Here is a 19421-nt window from a genome sequence, read left to right as displayed (position 1 = left end):
TATATAAAAAATTAGTATATGAACTTTTTATAAAAGAACATTATTTATAATTAAGAAACAATTTTATTGTAAAAAAAATAAGCGGGTCATGGGTCTCATCAAGCCCAGATAACTTTTAAACTGGGTTATAATCTCTTATTTATTTGTGAAACTCTTTCATAATTGAATTCTAAACATATTATTAACTTTCTTACAATAAATAAAATTAAAATCCAAAAAATATATAAATATTAGAAACGAATAATGTAAAACAACCCCATAATACGGGAGATAAAAGCTAGTTATAAATATAATAGAAAATAAGTTCAGTTAACATATCCTCAAGCAGGACTTTCAAAGCAATGTGTAGCTTAAAACGAAGTTTACACATCGAGCATACGAGAAACCTTGATAAGAGTTTCATCACCTTCAAGACTCATTCTTTTGTGTTATTTTCATTTAGATTATTCATCTACACGCGTATAAATTTTATCACGGTTTTTAAATTTACATTAGTGCCTGATTCTTGCATATTACTTATGCATTTGTCATCATTGTTTTAAAAATTATAAGTCGATGCCCAATTTGAAATCATCTAGTTAATTCAATATAAAATATAAACCCTAAAACAAACGGCGACAATTCCTAACTTATCCCGAACTCGACACATAAAAATATAGGTTTAGTTAACACAATCCGTTTAAAAAGCGAGACGACCTGAACACGACTCGATAAAAAGTGGGTTGACATGTTAAATCGTTGAAGAATTTAAAAAAAAAGATAATATTTTGATTTTAAAGACAAAAGGTGATAAATTTTGTAGTTATATACTTAGATTTTTAATTTTTCATATATCTATTAACCTTTAAAGGTAAAACTAACTTGTTTTAAACTACTTTTATTTATTCCTCATTTCTAACATTTTTAGTTATTAGTTCTAACTGTCTATTATGTGATAATCTTATTTTGAGCTTAATATGTAAAACCAAATTTGTTAATTGGGAATGAGAGATATATAGGAAAAAAACGAGAGATAATATCTTGAGCTCAATATGTTTTATATGAATAAAAGTAATTAATTGTTTAATTTGTTAGTAAGTTATTAGGTATCTACATATATAATAAAAGATAATAACTCGGAAATGTGTCACTTGGAGATTCATTCATAGCCTAAATTTCTCGTTCAAATTATTCTTTTATACTTCCTCCATCCCATTATAAGGTGAATTTAATGATTATTATTTTTTTCTTATCAAATGACAATAATGACATTGAAAAGTGAGTCCATCAATATTATTTATTAATATTAGTTGTGTATGTTTAAGAGTAAACTTGAAAATTGGCTAATAAATTTTGAAAGTGGATATTTGTAATGAGACAAATAAAAAAGGAAATGTGAACACTTATAATGGGACGGAAAGAGTATTTAATGAAAACATATTTATGACAGTGTAATCAAAACATATCAATTAATCATTTAATCAAACTTAATTACCAAGATTATAGGAATTAATAATATGCGGGTATTTATATGAACATAAACAAAATATTTATATCTTTAGTGAAATCATGTTGATATTTTTTATTAAATTAATTTATATACACTTTTGAATGTACGAGATGAATGTGATAAAATTTAATGAACGATATTATAGGTGTAAGACGATAGAGATAAGAATAAATTATGAATGAATAACAAATTTATTCTCACATATTCATTCAACCTTCATGGATCCATAGAGTTTCTATCCATCTCTTTCGAAACTGTAATACAAAAGCGTGTTTTATTAATAATAATTTTATATAATATGTTTTTTTTGTGTCATTCATAATGAAATATTTTATCATATCTTGTTAGAATTTACTATTTCATTCAATGTTGTAAACCTCACTAGGCAGCCGACCCCCCTTGTAGGGAGTACTCGGACACGATAAATATAACATAAAATAATTATTGGATACTAATATATGTTAAGATAAGCATAATTTACGTCAAAATAAACATAATTCAAAAAAATTCATGTTTTGTTGTTATTTTTAATTTTTTACTAAAAAGAATTAAAATAAATAAAAAGAAAATAAAAAAATTGTGGCCGAGTTGACCTTGGAGGCCGAGTAATCCTGACTACTCCGACTTTTAACCGAGTTGGACCTTGGCGAGTAATGGTGGCCGGGTTAGGAAAATGCGGCAAGGTTGATGTCCGAGGACCTTGGAATCCGACTTTTACAACACTGATTTCATTAAAAAAAATATAATTACAACTTATAAAATCACTAGGTGTATCTTTTTCGTGATTATGAAAAAAATTACTGGGGACACGTGTCGCTTGGAGATTTATTCTTAGCCTAAATTTCCCACTTAAATTATTCTTCTATATTAATTGAAAACATATCTATGTCAGGGTAATCAAAACATATCAATTAGTCATGTAATCAAACTTAATTACCTAGATTATATGAATTAATAATATACGGGTATTTATGTCAATAATCAAAATATTTATATCTTTAATGAAATCATATCAACTTTGTTTTTTATTAAATCAATTTATATACACTATTTAATGTATGAGATGAATGTGGTAAAATTTAATGCACAATATTTATATTTGTAAGATGATAAAGATAAGAATAAATTATGAATGCATACAAATTTATTTTCATATATTCATTCAACCTTCATGAATCCATACGTTCATAGAGTTTCTATCCATCTTTTCCGAAACTATAATACAAAAGCGTGTTTTATTAATAATAATTTTAATATAAGATTTTTTTATGTTATTCATAATGAAATATTTTATTATCTTTTGTTAAAATTCACGATTTCATTAAAAAAATATAATTATAACTTATAAATACTTAGAATCTTTTTATTCATATAAATATTCCATTAAAAATATGATTTGATTACAAAACCAGTTAACTTGATAGTGAAAATACCCTATATTTGTAAATGAACGTAAAATAAATTGATCCGAAACACAAAACAAATTTAAACATATCAACGGCTCAACGCAACATGACAGAGAACAAATATACGCGACTATACACATCAGCAACCGATTAAAAAAAAAACCTAAATCGGGACTCTTGTCACGTGAAATCGTTAATACGCCAACACACTGTCATCCTCTTTATATATACACCCCCACCCCTCTCCACTCCTAAAACATTAGATTCAGAACACCCCAGAAGCCCTCTTTCCACCATTACACACAACCATCACCCAACCTATACATACAAACCCCTATATCTATACATCACCAACAGAATCAATTAATAATAATAATAATAATATATTCGATCGACGGGGTTAGGGCGTGGTGGTACATCAACTATACGCACACAGCAGAATTGCTTCTGTATGTCAGTAGATTGTACGCACTGCTGCAGCTACTACTACGGTGGATTTGGTGAGCTTGCTAACCCTCTGCAATGGCCTCAGCTTCGCAAAAGACGTCGCATTCTTCCCTTGATTCCGACCGCCGTCAGATTGTCCCGGCAGCCGCTTCCGCCGCCGTCGTCGTCGTCGATGATTGGACTAACGATGATCGGAAACTGCCGATCAATTCCGTCATCAATTCCTCTGATCCTTCAACCAAAGGTAGTTATTATTGAGTATTTGTGCGTATATTGTGCGTTTATTGTACGTATTTGTATAGGTTTACGATTTTAATATCGATCATATGTTAACCTAATTTACTATACGGAGATGTGTACGATTATATATTATACGTATACGTATAATACCTAATTTATACGTATACGTATACATATGTGTGTAGATTATTGGATAATGATGAATCTGGTAATATATGAGTTGGATTAATGGATGTACAATATTTGGAGTGTGCTTCTATGTGTAGATTTAGACAACTATACGTATATGTATACATATGTGTATTGATTAGTAGATAATCATTTATCTGGTGATATATGAGTTGGATTATGGATAATGGATGTACAAAATTTGGAGTGTACTTCTTCTATGTGTAGATTCAGACAATTATTATATGTCAGATCTTGATGTTTGTTGGTGAGTATCGTCAACATCTGTTTCTTTTTGGTTGTCACCTTTGGTGGTGGGGCTTACCTGAATTGTTATTTCTATATATTTAATTTTTCAAATGGATTTGTCAAATCAAAGAAAAGAACAATGTACTGATCTACTTAAAGTAGTAGATCCTTTCAATTGCAAGGTTTTTAAAGTTGTTATAAGTGATAAGACACACTGTAAGGATGGTTATTGATTTGATTATTATTTATTTGCTACAATTTTTTGTACAGAGTATTTGTTGTGTTGTGATTCACTGTTTTTCTAGATATTATGTTCTAGGCCTTTTGTTTGACATTACATTAAACATTAGATGAGATAAGGTGTTCAGTGTTTCATAGTTCATACGAACCTGTGGGTTGCATTCATTTAAATGAGATTGTGTTTCTTTTAGTTACAATAGTCATAACTTTATTTTACACCTAATAAGCACTTCAAACAAAGGGAACAACATCTTATGGACTGCACTTGTGTTCCTTATTTTGTTCACTACATCAATAGGCGATAACAGTCTTTTGACCTACCCTTTATCTATTCTACACACAAATTAGGCTTAACATGATAATGTCGTATCGCAGCCATTGAAAAGTGGAGACTGGTTCAACTATGTTAAAAGATGTTTAGTCTCACACTCTCACTTTACATATGAAGTTATATGCTATAATATGTAGCTTTTTGACTCAGAAGTTGCTGTATAAACCTCTTATTAGTGTGAGACTCCTTTTGGTTTTGCTTTCCCTATAGTTTATCCACTAATTGAGCTGTAATGTTTAGGAATCCAAGTCCTCACAAGGGCTCAAACCAGTCATCCTTTGGACCCACTATCTTCAGCTGAAATCAAAGTAGCTGTTGCAACTGTCAGGGCTGCTGGAGCAACCCCTGAGGTACTAAACAATATTACTAATTTATAGATAAAGCATCAATCCTGGTAATATATCAAAGTGAAAAATATTAACCCCTTTTCTTTTCAGGTCAGAGATGGCATGCGATTTGTGGAAGTGGTTCTATCAGAACCGGATAAAAACATTGTGGCGCTTGCAGATGCCTACTTCTTTCCACCATTCCAACCATCATTGTTACCCAGAAGTAAAGGAGGGGCTGTCTTACCTACTAAGCTTCCTCCAAGAAGAGCTCGGCTTGTTGTTTATAATAAGAAATCAAACGAGACGAGTGTATGGATTGTTGAGTTATCGCAAGTACATGCAGCAACTCGAGGCGGACATCACAGAGGAAAAGTCATATCTTCACGAGTTGTTCTAGATGTTCAACCTCCAATGGTAATCCTGATGCATGTTTTTAATGTTTACATGAGTAATCCCGATGCGTGCTTTTAATGTTTACATCATATTGTAGCTTGCTATTTGTTCTCATATTGTTATCCATCACAGGATGCTGTGGAATATGCTGAATGTGAAGCTGTGGTGAAAGATTATCCACCTTTTCGGGAGGCTATGAAGAAAAGGGGAATAGATGATATGGATCTAGTGATGGTTGATGCTTGGTTAGTTGAGAACTTAAAATCATTCGTGAATTTTTAACACAACACAAATTATGTAACTTACACTTACACATGCTACATTTTAATGAAACTTATGCAGGTGTGTTGGATACCATGGTGAGGCTGATGCACCTAGCCGTAGACTAGCAAAACCGCTTATATTCTGTAGGACGGAAATTGACAGTCCAATGGAAAATGGTTACGCACGTCCAGTTGAAGGCATACGTGTTCTAGTCGACATGCAACGGATGACAGTTCTCGAATTTGAAGACCAAAAGCTTGTTCCCCTACCACCAGCTGACCCGTTAAGAAACTACACCCCGGGTCATACACGAGGTGGTGTTGACCACAGTGATGTCAAACCCCTGCAAATTATACAGCCAGACGGACCTAGCTTCCGGGTTAATGGGCACTATGTTGAGTGGCAGAAGGTAATGTTTGAGGTGTTACATGTATTGGTACTTTCTGGATTGGGTGGGTTGGGTAACGGGTCAAAACGAGTTTGAGTCTAAACAAAATTTTAGTATGGGTTGAAACAGGGCGAGTCTGTTAACCCCGAAACGATTTTTTGTTAATGTTTTAATAATTTATGACCAATTAATGCATCAACTAAGATTAGGCTTGTAAACGAACCGTGAACAGAGCTTGTCTGTGTTCGTTCATTAACTTTTACCTAACAAACGATTGAACACGACAGTCGACATGTTCGTTCGTTAACAGTTTTAACTGAACAGTTCACAAACGTAAATGAATGAACATAAACAAGCTTAAACTAACGAACATAAGCGAGCTTAAACGAATAAACGTTCACGAACATAAATGAACGAACGAGAACACACGAACGAGAATGTGTTCATGCTCGTTTATTTGAGTAAATGAACATATATTTTTGTTCATGGTCTATTGTTTATTAAATAAATGAACATATATTGACTTCCCGCCTAACGGTTCATGAAGTGTTCATTGAACCTTTGGTTCGTTTATAGGCCTAACTAAGTTTAACAAAACTTTGTTATTAACATAACAATCTAAATCTTTGAACAAAACCTATTTCTGAAGTTGCAAGCAATAAAAAGCTTTATTCTTAAAATAACAATCTAAGTCATTTGATTTACTACAAAATGGATAGAAATTGGCACCTCTGTATCATTTAATACATCTTTAGTGAGTGATTGTTTTATATTGTTTGGTTTGCAGTGGAACTTCCGTATAGGTTTTACTCCAAGGGAGGGTTTGGTATTACATTCGGTTGCATATGTTGATGGTAGCAGGGGTCGAAGATCAATAGCTCACAGGTTGAGCTTCGTGGAGATGGTTGTACCTTATGGTGATCCAAATGATCCACATTACAGAAAGAATGCATTTGATGCTGGTGAAGATGGCCTTGGAAAAAATGCACATTCCCTAAAGAAGGTTTGTTCTTGAATATTATACCTTAAATTCCTATGTTACAAGTTAAAATAAAACAAATTGTTATCTCCACAGGGATGCGATTGCTTAGGATATATCAAGTACTTTGATGCACATTTCACAAACTTCATTGGAGGCGTTGAAACGATTGAAAACTGTGTATGTATGCATGAAGAGGATCACGGAATCCTCTGGAAGCATCAAGATTGGAGAACCGGGTTAGCAGAAGTCAGAAGATCTCGACGACTAACGGTTTCTTTTATATGTACCGTTGCAAACTATGAATATGGTTTCTATTGGCACTTTTACCAGGTGATTTTTTAGTTCAAAATTCAGAAAAAAAGTTTGGATGTTTTATAATTCTATAATAAATTAATTTATGCATGGTGGTTGCAGGATGGAAAGATTGAAGCTGAAGTTAAACTCACCGGAATCCTGAGCTTAGGTGCTTTGCAGCCAGGAGAAGTTAGAAAGTATGGTACTACTATTGCACCAGGACTGTATGCACCAGTTCATCAACATTTTTTTGTTGCCCGTATGGACATGGCAGTTGATTGTAAGCCTGGAGAAACATGCAATCAGGTATGCATTATGGCATTATGCTAAAGTTGTTTCTGTTAAAATTCAGAAAATAAATTACAGTTGTCTTGTGTGTTTTTATTAGGTTGTTGAAGTTGATGTTAAAGTTGAAGAACCGGGAAATGATAATGTTCACAATAATGCATTCTACACACAGGAAACATTGCTAAAATCTGAATCTCAAGCAATGCGAGATTGCAATCAGTTATCTGCTCGTCATTGGATTGTAAGTCTACTAAAGTCAGTTGATATGTTGACTTTGACTTTTCTTACCTATTATTTTTTTGACTTATTTTAATTTATTCAGGTGAGACACACAAGGACCGTGAACCGGACGGGCCAGCTGACGGGCTACAAGCTGGTACCTGGTTCAAACTGCTTGCCTTTAGCAGGTTCAGAAGCCAAATTTTTGAGACGGGCCGCGTTTCTGAAGCATAATCTGTGGGTTACACCTTATGCACCCGGTGAGGATTTTCCTGGTGGAGAGTTCCCTAACCAAAACCCACGTGTTGGTGAAGGTCTGGCCTCGTGGGTCCAGAAAGATCGGTCTCTTGAAGAAACTGATATCGTTCTCTGGTCAGTAAATTGTTATGTTATTCTACCAGTCTATTAAACATTCAATAAGCTATTATATGTTTTGTCATTATTTTCAATCTTCCAGGTACGTGTTTGGGATCACTCATGTTCCAAGGTTGGAAGACTGGCCAGTGATGCCAGTAGAGCGGATTGGGTTTATGCTTCAGGTATGTTTGAAGGAAAATGAGATTATATCTCAATATATTAAAACAAATTTATCTTATTTTGTATTGTATTTTGTGTGCAGCCACATGGGTTCTTTAACTGCTCCCCGGCTGTAGATGTCCCCCCTGGTGCTTGTGAGTCCGATGTGAAAGACGGTCATGTTAAAGACGGAATTGGACCCAAGCCAGTTTCAAATGGGTTGATGGCCAAGCTTTGATTTGGTCATAAACATTGTAAGATATAATGTGGTGAAGCGTTTGGTTAGTTTTGAACCATGGTCTTTTGGTGTGGTATTCGAACCAGTACAGTTCTTGAACGTTGTTTGTTTTCTTGTTGGTCTTTGCTTGAATAAGTATATGGTATACATGTCCTCTATACATGTGTGCACATTAAATATATGATATAGTAGTATGTGTGTATAATACTATAATAATGTATTCCTGCCAATATACATGTGTATGTGGGTGGTATATGCTATGTGTTTTACCTGTGTGTATGCATACACTACTGAGTAATGGGTTAGTTAAGTATAATTGTATTTATATGTTCATTTATATGTGTTGAAACGGGTACCCAGGGGTATCCGGATCAACGGGTATCACTGATGGATGACAGCACATATTGGTGAGAGTAATTATAGTGTGTGCTCCATGTGTGGCTTTCAACTTTCAAGTGTAGTTGAGAGGTGTATGAGTGTAATGAGGGATAGCATCTCCAGGAGGTTGTGTGAAGGAAAAGAGAAAATAGCTGGTAATCTAGTACTTGTGTGTAACGTGTCATATGTGTTGTGTATAGTAATAATAATCATGATGATTATGAAAGAATAATCCTTATTTAGGGGATGGGTATGGCTTCGTTTGGGCCCTATAAGAATAACCTTATCTAACCTTATTTTTAATCTGGCATTGGATGATATTTTAAACAAATCCGGTAGCCATCAATAATTTCAAAAATCCAGTAGCTAACGGGTTAAAAATATGATGGCGACCGACTGGACTTTCCTGTAAGAAATATCTGAAAAATAGGCAGCCCAGAAAGATTTATGATGGCGTTTAAGTTGTCATAAGAATGACACATGGTGGTGTTTGACTAACAAAAAAACGGGCGGCTTAGAAGGATTTTGAGTTGACAAAATATGGAAGTTGAGATTTATTCGGACACTTTGAGGATTAGAACGGTAAAAATTGACATTTTTTTTATCAAATACATATGTGACTTATAAGAAATCGATGAATGTATCCCGACCAAGCAACGAAGAAGCGCTAGCAGATGAGATTTGACCTATATAGACTAGGAAACACAGGGAAAGACCGTCCTGGGGGTCCTCAAAACAGAATGAAAACTCTCTATTACCATATGCAGAGGGATATCAGGTTCAATAACTAGATAGAATAATAAAACAATGTACAATTAACTAGAGTAATTATTATTACAAGGATAAAGTTAAAATACAAAGGATAACAAAAATGAGAAGTGTGAGAAGGAATCTAATCCATTGATCTTAGATTTGGATGATGGAGATTAATTTGAAAATAAAAATTGATGAAAAGGGCATGAATGTAATAACCCACTTATGATGACTCTCTCTCTCCACATACAAGGCACATGTCAATTCCTCAATCATTTTAAAACGTCTATAACTTTTTCATACGACGTTTTTTTTAGAATTTTTTTTACCATAATAACGAGCGTTTTTTTTATCTTTAATATAAATATCATATTGTTATATAAAAATAAAAAAAAGTTGGTGGGTTTTTTTGTACTGTGTTATTTAGTTGTCTATTATGTTTTTTAATTGGGTTTTTCTATGCATTGTGTTATATATTTTGGTCATTAAGTTTTTCAATTGATACTCATATTAAAGATAAAAATTAAAACAAAGATTACGTCATTGTGCCTTTCGTTTGTCACTGTGTCTTTGTGCTCAACATTTGCTTTATGTTGATTGTGTATTACGTTCAAGCCATTGTGTAATATGTAGATTCCATTGTGTTTTACGTTTAAGGTCATTGTGTGACATTCGTCAAATTTGAGTCTCGATTTATATTCGTTTTGTAAACTTTCATATTGTAAACCCGACTCAATACTTCAAACTAATTTTCGTTAGTTTGTTATAAGCTTTTGGAAACTTTTAAACTCACATTAAACATTGTTTAGAACTTCAAGGGCCAAAAATGTAACATCTATACACCATCTATATAAATAGAATAAACCCTAAACCTAATTCACAAAACCACAGCCGCCGTCTCTCTTCTTCTCTCTTTTCCGGCCGGCCGCCGCCTCCGGCGAGCACCACCGAAATCCGGCCACCATCCTCACTACCACCTCCGACGCACCACCCACTCCCCTGCCGTTTTTCTGGCGACCCCGACCTCCGACACCCGAGCTCCGGCCGTATTCCCCTTCTCCCTCTCCGGCCACCACCTTCAACGCCATCACCACATTCCCCTCTCCCTCTCGGTTTTCCGGCGACCTCGGAACTTTCCGGAGAGAATCCGGCACTGCAGCTCCGCCTCTCTCTCTCTCTCTGCCTCACTCTCTTTCCCGCATATCTCTCTCTCTCTCTCCCCCTCTACGTCACTCTCTCTCTCTCTCACTCTATCTCTCTCCGATTCGTTTTCTTTTCCAACGAACCCGTGCTTCTCTCCTCTCCGGCTTCGAGTAGGTAATGTTTATTTACGGTTTTTGCTCGGCTTAACATAATACATGATGTTGTATTTTAAGATTTCATTATCGAGTTCGTTTTCGGATTTAATTTAATGGATTAAGGAAAGGGTTATCGGGTGTTGATTGTTGTGGGAAAGAGTTGGTTTTATTTTGTTATTTAAATTATGGAATTGGTTTGTTAACATATTGTGTTTCGGGATTTGGATTGTTGAGTCGTCTCGTCAAGACCCAAGTTCGAGTCCCACGTTAAAACCGATTTTGTGTTATCGTTGTTAAAAGACGTATAATTAATATAAAACTATTCAAATATATAAAACTCATTATTTTTAACAATTATTATTGTTATTATTATTATTATTAACTCTTTATAAAAATATGTATATCCTTATTTATTTCTAATTATTAGTACTAAATGTTCTATTTGTTAATAGATCTTTAATATGGAGAACTCGTTTAGAAACCGAATCAAAACTTAGTATGGTATCATTATTTTACTATCAATATTAATTGTTATTATTATTATTTCTATAAACGACACTTTAATTAATACCAAGACCTTTATTCTGTAACTATTATTATTAGTATTGTAGAAAATAATTATTGTTATTATTATTATTATCATATATATATATATATCTAACATATCTTTTTAGAAGTATTATTATCATTACTATTATTATCATTAATAATATTATTATAAACTTTAATATCAATTCATTCTTATAAAACCGAACTCTTGATTTAAAACTCGTCTCGTTGCTATTTAATATTGGTTTAGTTATTTAAAAGCCCAATAAAATAATATTATTTTCATATTAATTATCATTTAAGTACGAGTCTCTAATCAATAACAAACTAACCGGTAACCCGATTAACAACCGAACATTCTTACTTAATGTTTCCAATATAGTTTCATCATGGTTTCAAGTTCATTAATATATTACATTATTTATTTTTAGCTAAGGTGTTTATCGTTTCAAGTCGTATTCGTTCGTTTTGTTCACAAGCTTTCTATATGTCCATCATTAATTAATTCTCTATTCATCAATCGAGGTGAGTACTTTCATACCCCTTTTTCCATCTTCTGTTTTCGGGTGACATTTCATACTTATCAAACTAAATGCTTTATTTACTTGAATCTTAAACCCACAAACGTGATTGTATACATTACTTAAATACTTGCTTGATTTGGTGTTCTATGCTATATGTCTATGTGTTTATCGCTTTCGGTTGGTTGAATCTATAAATCCTAGACTACTTGACATCCCCTTGTAGCAAGGTGTCTTTAACGTAATGCAATTAACGATATTCTATTAAATCCTAGACTACTTGGCAACCCCTTGTAGCTAGGTGGCGCTAACGTAATTCTATTAGCGGTTGTCAATTTATCCAAGTTGTTGCTTTTATTTATCGTTTTGTATACAAGTTTTGTGGCTTTTTATTACTATATACTTATATGCTCAAACTTATGAATTGCTCACCAACCTTTGTGTTGACAAACTTTATTTTATGAAATGTTACAGGTTTGACTTTTGTTGACTCGAGGACTTGATGAAAACGTTACCAAGACTATTAGGATATTAGTAAAACGAACAACATAATTGCTACTTGTATTCAACTTGTTTGTGTGGACGAGATGTGTTGAAATAAAATGAGTTGTTTAAATATTGTCACTTTAAATAGTGTCTTGTGTATTTGTCCAATCACGTTGCACCCCGGCATGTTCCGCCTTTGGTCGGGGTGTGACACATTGTGTCTTTATGTTGATTGTTTATTACGTTCAAGACATTGTGTAATATGTAGATTCCATTGTGTTTTACGTTTAAGGTCATTGTGTCTTTATGTTGACTGTGTATTACGTTCAAGACATTGTGTAATATGTATATTCCATTGTGTTTTATGTTTAAGGTCATTGTGTTATATGTATTTACCATTGTATCTTACGTTTAAGGTCATTGTGTTATATGTATTTACTATTGTGTCGTACGTTTAAGGTCATTGTGTTATATGTATTTATCATTGTGTCTTACGTTTCAGGCCATTGTATTGTTATATTATATGTATTCATTATTGTGGAATATGCATTCATCATTGTGTTTTATGTATTAGATAATTTGTTGGTATTTTTCATTATATATATATTATTACACAACGGTGTTATTAGTATTTAAAAAAACACAATGATCAGTTGAAAGACACAATGATGAAAAACACAATAATAAACAGAAAGACACAATGACGAAAAAAGACACAATGGTAAGCAAAAAGACACAATGACGTAAATTATTTTTTATTTTTATATAACAAATTATACTCGTATTAAAAGTAAAAAAACGTTTGTTATTATAATGAATTTTATTTTTAAAAAAAAATATCATATGAAAAAGTTATAGACGTTTAAAATTGATAGGGGGGTTAACATGTGACTTGCATGTGAAGAGAGAAAATGTGTAATATTACTTCTATACTTTTTTTCTTTCGTCCCTACTTGACACATGTCAATTAGTTATGACTTTTCATTCTTCTTATTTTTATTCCCTTTATAGAATAACTTAGACCCATTATTACAATATCTTGTTTTTTTATAAGTTATTTAGGAGGTTAAAATATGTACGAAACCCACACATGGTCAATTGGTCATTTTCTCAAGACCAAAAAAATTGCTCCAAGAGTAGCATCCGTGTACGATGTAAATATATATCAACTTGTAAAGTAACATCTGTCACTCATATCCCACGTGTCCACACTCCACACTCCTCTCCTCTTTACATATACACCCACCGACCCACGTACTCATCACTTAGCAACTCACCACCGTCAATGGCTGAACATGAATTACACAGCCACCACAACCACAACTATGGACACCAACAAAAAGACGATGAATATTATTATTCAACATCAAAAGTCCTAGCAGTCCTGACACTCTTCCCCATCGGCGGCGTCTGCTTCCTCCTCTCCGGTCTCACCCTCACCGCAACTCTCATCGTACTCACCATCTCCACTCCACTTTTCATCTTATTCAGCCCCATACTGGTCCCAGCTATGCTAACCGTCGTGTTTACTGTCACCGGGTTCATATCATCTGGTGCTTTTGGACTCACCGCGTTTTCTTCGATGGCTTACATAGTGAACTTCTTCCGGCGGATGACTCGAGGTAGACGTGGCGGTGGGTCGGTGCATGAGCAGGTGGATTATGTTAAGTGAAGAGGTGAGGAGGATCATACAGGTGGGTTATGTGGGCCAGAAGGTGAAGGATATTGACCAGAGGATCCGAGAAGAAAAGCCTAGGGCCAGAGGTCTCAAAAGAAAATGATGGGCCTGTAGAATATATTCAGTGTTTAATAAATGTTGTGTAGTGGTTTTATTTTATGCGGTAGAATAAGGATTAGGTAATGTAAACAACTAAGATCGTTCACACCCTATTTCATATATTTTCCTATTTCATATATTTTCCTTATACTTTAGCTAAAAGCCATCATTCCATATATTTATCTATCATTTTTCAAAATTTTTCCACATTTTATTCTCAATTCATATTTATAAATTAATTCTTTATTATTTTTTCTCTTTTATCTTATTATATAGTAAATGGTGATTGGGAGATATGTGATATATTATATGGTATGTGTCGAAGCATGAAATGAATCTGACCTGATCCATGACGATGTTTCCACGGATTTTCGAGATGAACGAACCACGTCTTGATCTTCTTCTCCGGTTGCTTGAGACCTGCAATGGTTTTTCGGGGGTGTGGAGGTGACTGCTAAGAAATCTCAAAGATCTCTTGTTTACAGACACAAAAAAGTAGTGGTGGCTCTTATTGAGCATGACCCTCTAATAAGGAGGTGGAGACCTCCTTATATAGAGAGCCTCATGGCCACCATCATGGTACCCTAATGGGCCTAGCCCAGTTAGGGTTACCTCCACAAAACCCCCTCAGGCCAATAACATTGTATTAGTCCATGTAATAAAATAAGCCAAACATAATAAATTTAGGGTCGTAAAACCGGGTTTAGTACCATACCCCTACAAGCCCCCCAAGTCCAGCGTTGCTCCTGGGCGCGTAAGCGTCTAGGTGGAGCGCTGGACTTTATGAGGTGTGTTAGGCCATGAGGCGGTTTTTTCCCTTTTCTTCGGCCTTGTCTTTATTGTCTTTGAGTTTTGGGAGGTTTTCTTCATGATGGTGACATGTTGCGGTCCTTATGATAATGATGGTTCCCTAGCATAAATAAGATATAGCACGCATCATAGTGGCGCGAGGCCTGATAAAAGATGGAGCGCGCATCTCGATAATAATGTAACATAACTTGCGCGCGAGGCAGCTTACGAGTTATGAGAATAATAAAGCCTGCGCGCGAGGCGACTTACGGATCTATGAGAATAATAAAGCCTGCGCGCGAGGCGACTTACGGATCTATAAGAATAATAAAGCCTGCGCGCGAGGCGACTTACGAGCTATAAGAATAATAAAGCCTGCGCGCGAGGCGACTTACGAGCTATAAGAATAATGAAGCCTGCGCGCGAGGCGACTTACGAGTTATGAGAATAATAAAGCCTGCGCGCGAGGCGACTTACGGATCTATGAGAATAATAAAGCCTGCGCGCGAGGCGACTTACGGATCTATAAGAATAATAAAGCCTGCGCGCGAGGCGACTTACGAGCTATAAGAATAATAAAGCCTGCGCGCGACGCGACTTACGAGCTATAAGAATAATGAAGCTTGCGCGAGTTGCGGCTTACGAGCTATAATAATAATGATAATGACTGGCCCACAAAGGCCTCTTCTACGCAGGATGACTATCCCGGCTTGTCTTCAAAATAATAATGGAGGCACAAATGGCCATAATAATAATGTTATGGGTGCTTGTGCGACTAGTAGCCGAACATTGGCGCGTGGCCGTTTGGGATATTGTTAGGCTCCCGCCCTAAGATTCGGATGTCTTCCATCGCGATAATGCAGTGGTGGTATACCACGATAGTCCCCTAGTTCATTGCTGCTAAATGAGGTTGTCCTTATCCTGATTTGGGATTAGACTATTCTCATTTGCTGTGTCGCTTGCGCATAGGCTTTGGCTTTGTGTTATGCGCCACGCGCAGATGTTGCATGCGCGTGCGCGTAGACTTCATGTCCCGCGCCACGCGCAGATGTTGCATGCGCGTGCGCGTAGACTTTGTGTCATGCGCCATGCGCAGATGTTGCGTGCGCGTGCGCGTAGACTGTATGTCATGCGCAGATGTTTCATGCGCTTGCGCATAGGCTTTGGTTTTGTCATGCGCCACGCGCAGATGTCGCATGCGCATGCGCGTAGACTTTATGTCCCGCGCCACGCGCAGATGTTGCATGCGCGTGCGCGTAGACTTTGTGTCATGCGCCATGCGCAGATGTTGCGTGCACTGATGTGATATGCGTGAGCATGTGATGCGTAAGCATATGTAATATGCGTGAGCATATGTGATGCGTGAGCATATGTGGTTCATGAGCATATGTGATGCATGAGCACATGCGGTGCATGAGCATATGTAATATGCGTGAGCATGTGGTGCATGAGCATGTGATATGCGACTGCGCTCAAGCATCATGGTGGTGCGCATGTTGAAAGGAGCGGAGCCGCGTTCAGTCTTGTATTCGGCGCGAAGCCGTATGGGTTTATGAGGATTCCCAACCTTTAAGTTTGGCGCTTGGCCTGATGGGTTTATGAGGATTCCCAAAAGTTTGGCGCTTGGCCTGATGGGTTTATGAGGATTCCCAACATTTAAGTTTGGCGCGTGGCCTGATGGGTTTATGAGGATTCCCAACCTTTAAGTATGGCGCGTAGCCATATGGGATATTATGAGGATTCCCAACCTTTAAGTATGGCGTGTAGCCATATGGGATATTATGAGGATTCCCAACCTTTAAGTATGGCGCGTAGCCATATGGGTTTATGAGGATTCCCAACCTTTAAGTTTGGCACTTGGCCTTATGTGCGCATGCACGGCGACGGAGTGGTGACTCGCGGGCGCGCGTGCATGGCGGAGGTCTTTTGTGCAAAACCCACATGGTGGTTTCCGCGGTGGTTTCCACGGGCGCTCACGCATGTCGGCGGAATGGTGACCCGCTGGCGAGCATGCGTGGTGGCAGTCTTCTGCGCAAAACCCCCATGGAGGTCTTTTGCGCGAAACCCACATGGTGGTTCCCGCGGCGGTACATGCATGGCTGCGGAGTGAGAATCCGCGGCCGCGCGTACATGGCGGCGGAAGTCTGGTAATTTTTTGGATCTGCAATTTGAGAGTTAGATCTGCAATTTTAAACCTAAAATCCAGGCCTGTAATCTAGATCTAGATCTGTAAATCAGATCTAGATAGATCTGAAGCTCGGAGCGGATTTAAAACCATCACAGATCCGGAGGCTTGATCATCCGAATCAGGTAGTTTCTTCTCGCACAGATCTGGAAGCCTCTTTTAGATCTATTGATCTTTTTGAGCTTTAATAGGACAAGCCTTGAAGCCTTTTTCTGTAAACTTCCAGATCTGGGTTTTTCCTGGGAGAGATCTGACAGCCGAGACGAAAATCGAAGGGTAGTTCGTTGCCGTCCCACGGATGGCGCCAATGTCGAAGCATGAAATGAATCTGACCTGATCCATGACGATGTTTCCACGGATTTTCGAGATGAACGAACCACGTCTTGATCTTCTTCTCCGGTTGCTTGAGACCTGCAATGGTTTTTCGGGGGTGTGGAGGTGACTGCTAAGAAATCTCAAAGATCTCTTGTTTACAGACACAAAAAAGTGGTGGTGGCTCTTATTGAGCATGACCCTCTAATAAGAAGGTGGAGACCTCCTTATATAGAGAGCCTCATGGTCACCATCATGGTACCCTAATGGGCCTAGCCCAGTTAGGGTTACCTCCACAAAACCCCCTCAGGCCAATAACATTGTATTAGTCCATGTAATAAAATAAGCCAAACATAATAAATTTAGGGTCGTAAAACCGGGTTTAGTACCATACCCCTACAGTATGGATCAAAAATGAGTCCCTATATTTAGGGATTTACTCTAGTTGTCATATAACTCATCCATATAATAAGGAATGGATTGGTGAGATGATTTTGATGATTTTCTTAAACTTTACCCTAAATTATATGAGTTTGACAACTTTAAAGAATAAGTTAAGAATGCTTTATGAAGTGTATAAAGGGAAAATCACTGTTGACTTGGGGTGGTATTATCCTAATAGTTACTTGTTGAGTTGTTACACCACCCTTTTAGATTGAGTGGTTTTGGTTGTTTTAAAGTGACTATTTTATTGGTTTTATCGGTCGTCATACTCACTATATTCCATCAATAGTAAAGTTATGGTAGGGTCAGAGAATAGTAAGATGTAGATAGCCTTACCTCTATCCCATAAGGATAGAAAGGCTACTTCCGATGAGATCACTCATTATATTTCATCAATAGTAAAGTTAGGCTGCTTCCGATGAGACCCCTGGCTCGATAGTAGTTTTGCATCAAGCTTTGGACATAAGACACATAACACTCAACCATCGGGATATCATCCAATTAGTGCATGCACCCTTGTCTTTCGGCTATCAATGCCATCAAATGATACCTGACTATTTTATTGGTTTGTTAAGTGAATAGTTTGGTTGAGTGGATAAACCACACCCTCTCACCCTTACAAAATAGGAATGCCCAGATTCACCAAGCTATTAGACATAAGTTGACATGAAATCTATCTTTGAAAAGTAGTCTCTGAAAGTGCAACGAGTGCGAAAAGTACCTTTACACTTGTTATGAACGCAGTGTACAGTTTGTACGTAACTTATATGCCTATGCCTACTAAGTTATAGCTTTCATATCCAGTCTTGTTTATATTCATTCTTAATTGGATGGAATGCTGAAAGTCAATATCATATGTTTGTTAAATGTTTGGTCAAAAAGCTTGTTTTTGTGATTTTCCGTATATAACACCATTTGGGAGGGACAAAAAGGGGAAAAAAGTGACCACGATAAAGTCAAATTAGATTTTAAAAATCTAAAACTGTGACTAACCGACTAACTTACGATATTAATTCACATCCACCAATGACATTTCTAAATTTCAGTTTTTTATATCTCACTTAAATAAACATCATAGATTTAAATCTGATTTTTACTCGATTTCATTAGTATGGATGATTACAAGCAAAATGATAAGAGTAATGAACTACGTTCTTTGTGATTGGGAATTTGGGATGATCATTAGAGAATGTTAAACCACATTTTTCATGAGCGAAATCCAGAAAACCACACATTTTTTTTAGAAAAATCAGGTGAATGACAAGTGTGGTGGACCTATGATGTATAAGTAAGATTGTGTTCGACTCTTGGTAATGGAAATGATAAGTATTAAACATTAGTCACTGGTTAAATTTAGTATCCAATTTTTCAAAAATAAATAGAAAGTTGTAGGTTATTAGCAAAGGTAACACCTAGGTTCAAGTCTTACAAACGACAAGAGTTATAAA

At 36.1% G+C, this 19421-nt stretch overlaps 2 protein-coding genes across 2 annotated transcripts; both read left to right on the top strand.

Annotated features, from left to right (window-relative positions):
- The first annotated feature begins 3017 nt into the window (after window positions 1-3017).
- LOC143595059 (diamine oxidase [copper-containing] 1, peroxisomal-like) lies at window positions 3018-8690 on the top strand. The gene is made up of 12 exons (XM_077074198.1): window positions 3018-3586; window positions 4811-4920; window positions 5008-5313; window positions 5425-5537; window positions 5635-5965; window positions 6732-6947; window positions 7020-7256; window positions 7341-7526; window positions 7609-7749; window positions 7831-8099; window positions 8185-8266; window positions 8347-8690. The coding sequence occupies exons 1-12, from the start codon at window positions 3418-3420 to the stop codon at window positions 8479-8481; spliced, it is 2295 nt and encodes a 764-aa protein (XP_076930313.1). The 5' UTR covers window positions 3018-3417; the 3' UTR covers window positions 8482-8690.
- A 5061-nt stretch (window positions 8691-13751) lies between these two features.
- On the top strand, window positions 13752-14138 carry LOC143595060 (oleosin H2-like). Its single transcript, XM_077074200.1, has one exon. The coding sequence runs from the start codon at window positions 13752-13754 to the stop codon at window positions 14136-14138; it is 387 nt and encodes a 128-aa protein (XP_076930315.1).
- The last annotated feature ends 5283 nt before the right edge of the window (window positions 14139-19421 follow it).

Source organism: Bidens hawaiensis, unplaced genomic scaffold (genome assembly GCF_021521415.1).
Source record: "Bidens hawaiensis isolate Kalapana, Puna unplaced genomic scaffold, B.hawaiensis_p1.1 tig00044604_1, whole genome shotgun sequence".
Classification (NCBI taxonomy): domain Eukaryota; kingdom Viridiplantae; phylum Streptophyta; class Magnoliopsida; order Asterales; family Asteraceae; genus Bidens; species Bidens hawaiensis.
The sequence above is the reverse complement of the archived record's forward strand: the minus strand, read 5'-3'. Positions and strand labels throughout refer to the sequence as shown.